Here is a 5,624-nt window from a genome sequence, read left to right on the forward strand (position 1 = left end):
TGACGCTACCCACTTAGCTAATCCCCCCTCAGTCCAATGCAAGTGCCTTGTATGTCTTGATGTAAACGGCATTGAAGGGAACTCTGGTTCTTGCCGAAAAGCTGTAGGCAGAAATCGGTAAGTTCTGCTACCAACTGCCTGCTGCCACAAATCACGAATTTTTCTTGTCTTTGAAGGCGATCTCACACAAGAGACAACAGAGGCCATTGTGAACATCATCCACACAGACATGAATATGAATTCCGCCGGAGACCTCAGTAAAGCAATAGCTAGGGCCAGCGGTGCGCAAGTGGAGGACGAATGTAGAAGCTTAGGCCAGCGGCCTGTAGGGACAGCGGTGATAACAAGTGGCGGTAACCTGGCAACGCCAAACATTGTTCACATGGTTGTAAATTCCTCTGACAAAAATCACCTCCAGCAGTGTCTTGAACGATGCCTTCAGTTGGCTGACACAACAGGATTAAAGACTATCTCATTGCCCGCAGTGGGGACTGGAGCGGGTGGAATTGCGGGTGTCGACTCAGCCCAATTAACATTCAGAGCTTTAAAAAACTCTCTGGAGAACTGTATGAACTTGCGTCACGTTAGGATCGTCTTGTTCCAGGCCAGTTTGACGCAGGCTTTCTTGGACGAAAAAAAGGTTATGGAGCAACAAGACAATACACAACCAGTTCCAAGTTCAACAGGCGAACCGCCAAGAAAAAAGATCAAGACAGAGCAAGATGCACAGTCACACCAGTCCAACAAGAACAGACTTGTAATTCATGTAGCAGGACCCAGTAAAGCTGGTGTAAAGAGAGCCATGGATACGCTGAAACGTGGCATTGCAGAAGCTTTTACAAGTCAGGTGGTCCATCACAAAAACGTCAGTGATCTGTCTAAAAACCAAGTCAGTGATCTAAGCAAGGACGCCAAGTCACGTGATGTCAAACTGATCTTGAAGGTTAAGGGACAAGATAAAAGTTTTGTTGTGCAGGGTGAGCACAGTAAAGTGGCAGAAATAGTCGGGAAGATCTGGCACCAACTGAATGAGCAGACAGAGAGAAAAAGGGAGGCAGAAAACGCCAATTTTCCAGGTAAACCGTCTTTTGTTTTAATATTAGTTCACATGTGCAATTTTAAAACTGAGGTTTATAGTATTTATTATGTCTTCCATTTTATACGCGTACTTGGAATTGGTTAGATTTACTACTGTACGCGCAGAATTACTTGGTTGTAGGTAAAAGGCTCGTCCACGGACAACAACCTTCTACAGCACTGAGAACGCAAACGAAATGCTCATTCAAGTTACTTTAACCCTTTAAGTCCCAATTGTGACCAACATCAATTTTCTCCCAACAATATCCTTACAATGTCAAGAGATTAGGTTATGAGGATGAATTAATTGATCACCAAAGAGAAAATGCGTTGATCCTTTATCAAACTCTCTCAACTTGTTCTTTAAAGAAATGTATAGAGATCAGTTTGGAGAATTTGCTTGTGGATATTGGGGCTTAAAGGGTTAAAGCTTTCCGGCCTAATAAACAAAAAGGTCCCACCCACAGATACAAGATCAAGATTTTTCTTTAAAATGTGACCCAAGTGACAATTGTGTGTAGAAATTGGCCACACTGAACTTTTTGGTTTTCTTACGTAACTTAAAAGGTCTTATACAAGAAATAATGAACTCATCGTTTTGCGCAAGAAAAACAGCAAGTTTTACAGTCAAAACAAGGTCAACCCTAACCTAGTATTAATTAACCCAAAGGCTAAGGTACTAACGAAGTCTATTAAACTGCCTATAGTAATGTCTCTTCCTAAAAATTGGGAGCCAATGCCTCGCAACCAAGCCGGATTTGACGTCACTGTACACGCGGTAAATCTTGCGCCTACCTCTGTTGAGTACCAAGCTGTGGCGACTACATTTTACCAGACTGTGGGAAATTATTCTATATCGGGTATCGAAAGAATACAAAATCCTCATCTATACCAATCGTACCAGCTTAGAAAGCAGAAAATGGACAAAGACAACGGCGGAAATAATGAGCGGCAATTGTTTCATGGTACAAGTCCTGACAATGTCTCCAAGATCAACTCACAAGGATTCAACAGAAGTTTCTCAGGAACTGCTAGCGGTATGTATACAACGACGCTCATAGGCCATAATCTTGTTTCACAACAATTTTAAGGTCCTCTCCAGACTAATGCGAGTGGGAAAACCTTGTTGACAAAAACTTATCGAAGGGTCATATTGACATTTTCACCGTTTGCAACCTTTCATACTAAAGCACTGACAGAGTCGAAGCCGGCGTAATCAGAAGCGTAGAGCGTTGTGGTTCAGTGAAAACAGCATTCCGATTCCCGGCCCTTACGATTTTGTGGAAACTAGACTGGCAAGTCCCATACAAAAGCTGAACAACGGGTGTTACTAAACAGAGTGAAAAAAGTTTTTTAATGAACCCAAAACAACGTTTTGATTCTTGGGACTTTGACTCTGGCGAACTTATTGAATTCGCACACAACTCCGATTTGTGATTTTCACTAGGTCATACTAAGCGTTCTTACGACTCTTCTTACGACTCCGACTCCGATTCTGTCGCTGGTGAAGAACGAGCCTTGAGCATATCTGGTGATACTTTTAGTTCCCACGCTTTTCTGTGTGGTGTTTGTACGTCAGAGATCAAATGGTGACCTTAAGGCTAGAGAAATTATTCGAGTTTGGACAAAACGCAAGTGAAATTATTCCCTAATTTCGCAAGTATACTACTTGATTACCTATTAATAGTATCATGGTGGCAAATTAAGCTCGCAAACGTGGAGATTTGACCTGTTGATCGTATCGATCGAGAACTCCGCGCACTGAAAAGTTTAGAGCTTGAATTTTGGCTTAAGTTCATAACTTTCAGAATTTTTCAACAAACTACCTGATAGAATAGCTTTTGATGTGCTCTTTCGTACGTTTAGGTTTTCTAAAGCGCCTTTAATGCACTGACAGCTTCATTCATAACAGTTTAAAATCTTGACGCCATCTTAGCAATTAACGTTTCGCGCGCCAAAATTAAGAAGTAATTTGTCACCCATGATATTTATAATATCTTTAATTTCCGCGTTTGGTCTGGTTAAGTGTGGATCCCGGTAGTACATCATTAGGTTTGAAGTCAGGGTATTCAGAAACCTTCGATATTTCCCGTCCACAGTAAAAGGACAGACCTATGATTTCAAGTCTCTGCGTGTGTGAGAGTTTTCGAAAGCCATCCTGGTCTAGAAGTCATATAAAAAATACACGAGAGGGGTATTTTTTCACATATCAAACACCGAAAAAGGGGTTAAAAATATAAAGCAAGCGAAGTATAGTTTTGACGTGTTTCGTTACACGAACGCCTTATAAAAATGCGTTTTTTAACTTGCGCCATGTTATGTCGCCTCGCCATTGCTATCGGCAACACGCACGCGAAAACGAATCCGGGACCAGAAATAAGACGCGAACCATTTGTAAGAACTACTCGCGTCTTATGTGAGACATACTGGTATAAATGGTTTAGATCACGTCTTATTTTCCTTGCTTAATTACTGTGTCGCGTGTTTTAAATGGCTTACCAAGAGCTTTTTCAACAAAGTAAACACATGAATTTCTTCATGAGAAAACTTCTCTTGATTGTCCGAAAAGTCACAGTGCACGATTTTGTCAAATACTCCGTGGAATATTTGCCTCCTCTTCTAGAAAATTTACCTTATGTTTTCGATGTACGTCATTTTGAAAATTATATTAACAGTCAATTATATCAATTATTTAATGACACAGGGACTGACTTTGGGAAAGGAGTTTACTTCGCTAGAGATGCGTCATTTTCAGTAGGTTACGCCAACAGATCCCAAGTTGGTGTTGGTAACCGATGCATGTACGTTGCTAAAGTCCTGGTGGGTCAGTATTGCAAAGGGACCAATCGTCAATCCGTGGTACCTCCCCCAAAGGATCCTTCCAAACCGGAAGTGTTGTTTGACTCTGTGGTGAATGATGCTGAAAACCCGTCCATATTTGTGGTATTCTTTGACAATCAGTGCTATCCTGAATATCTTATCAAATTTTAACGATGGAAGAAAATTTTATTATCGTTTTGTTTGCTGATAGGGATGCAGCGATACATTTGCTCACCATACGATAGAGATCGCGATACGAATCGGAAGTCACGATACGATACATTACTGTAACTTTAACTCAGTTTTTCCACTTACCAAACGTTTTTAGTGAATTAATTTTTCCAGCTTTTTTGAAGGCGGTGCAGGTACAGGTTTTTCGTCCTGTTTATCTGTTTCAAGTTTTAAAAAGTGATGAAACACTTTGCTGGCTGTTTTTAAGCTGTAGTGAATGCATGTTTTACTCCCTGGCACGAAGGACAAGAACTGATTAGTGACGAATAATTTCCGTACTCCTGCGTTTGTTTGACATCTTGTCTGCCAGACGAGAAGTACGTTAAGCAGCCTGTATGGTTTGGTTTTAATTTGTTTCCGTCATAAATTGCATTAGAGAGCTTTAGTGGTTTTGGAATGCAGTAAAATCCTGTATATAAGAACCTGGAATTTTCGAGGTCAGGCTGAACAGGTTCTTATATTTTAGGGTAGTTCTCACAATTCAGGCTGCTTAGGTTCTCAGTATGTTGTTATTTTTTCAGAGGTTGTCGTTGAAGTGTAACCGTTGGCAGAAATATTGTACTTCTAATACATAATGCTTTAGCACTTCAATGTATTTTCAACAACAAAAATGCTTGCATGTAGAATATACATATACACAAAAACGTTTTGTCAGAACTTTCTCACACAATTAAAATCCGGAATTTTGACCATCAAAAATTGGAGTGATTTTTTTTGTGTAAGAACCTATTTTTCTTTGCCAGACTGAACAGGTTCTTATATTTTTGGGTATTCAAATGCCAGATTCAGCTTGTGGGTTCTTTAATTACTAGGTACTTATATGCGGGTTTTTACTGTATTTCAATTTTGCCGCCGTGATGATTACCTTGTTTAAATATCGATATTCGTGTGTTTGTGCTGGAGATCATTGGTATTATTTTTTGGTTGGTGTGGTATTAATGTTATCAAGTATTTCTAGTTCTATGATCAGTGAACCCAATGATATGTTGGAGCCAACACGTTTTTTCAGACACGTTTGCTTTCCCATGTTTATATATTATAACACTTTTTCACAAGTTTTATTACTTTTAATTTCATATTTTTTAACATCTTGTTTTCATGAATGATATGTTGGAGCCAACATGTTTATTAGACAAACTTCCTTCCCCATGTTTAGACTGTTTGTATATACTATTTCACAAGTTTTATTGCTTTCCATATTTTAAACTTAATTTCATTGAGAAAATAATAATGAAATAATAATTGATATTCGTAATAATAATTGAGCTCAGGAAAAGCAGAGCATGGAAAATGAAGCGGTAACATTATGATATCAATTTCTAAGGTCCCTTACAAACGTATCCGGATATTTTTGAATCCGCAACTTTTTCTTTCCGGATTCAAAAATGTCCACGTCCACACGTATCCAGTGAATTCTACATACGAATCCGTAACTTTTTTAATCTGCTCAGGCTCTCCAGAGTGGAAATTCTTGAATACGCTATGAATCCGGAATC

The 5,624-nt window shown here is 39.4% G+C and overlaps 1 protein-coding gene across 1 annotated transcript in view; it reads left to right on the plus strand.

Moving 5' to 3' along the window:
• Positions 1-4,114, plus strand: part of LOC140925314 (protein mono-ADP-ribosyltransferase PARP15-like) — a 9,380-nt gene extending 5,266 nt beyond the window's left edge. The window contains exons 5-7 of the mRNA XM_073375319.1: positions 177-1,076; positions 1,785-2,114; positions 3,782-4,114. Coding sequence (XP_073231420.1) covers positions 177-1,076; positions 1,785-2,114; positions 3,782-4,068 — 1,517 coding nt within the window. The 3' untranslated portion in view covers positions 4,069-4,114. The remainder of the gene's footprint in view (positions 1-176; positions 1,077-1,784; positions 2,115-3,781) is intronic.
• Positions 4,115-5,624: the final 1,510 nt, after the last annotated feature.

Source organism: Porites lutea, chromosome 14 (assembly GCF_958299795.1).
Source record: "Porites lutea chromosome 14, jaPorLute2.1, whole genome shotgun sequence".
Taxonomy (NCBI): Eukaryota; Metazoa; Cnidaria; class Anthozoa; order Scleractinia; family Poritidae; genus Porites; species Porites lutea.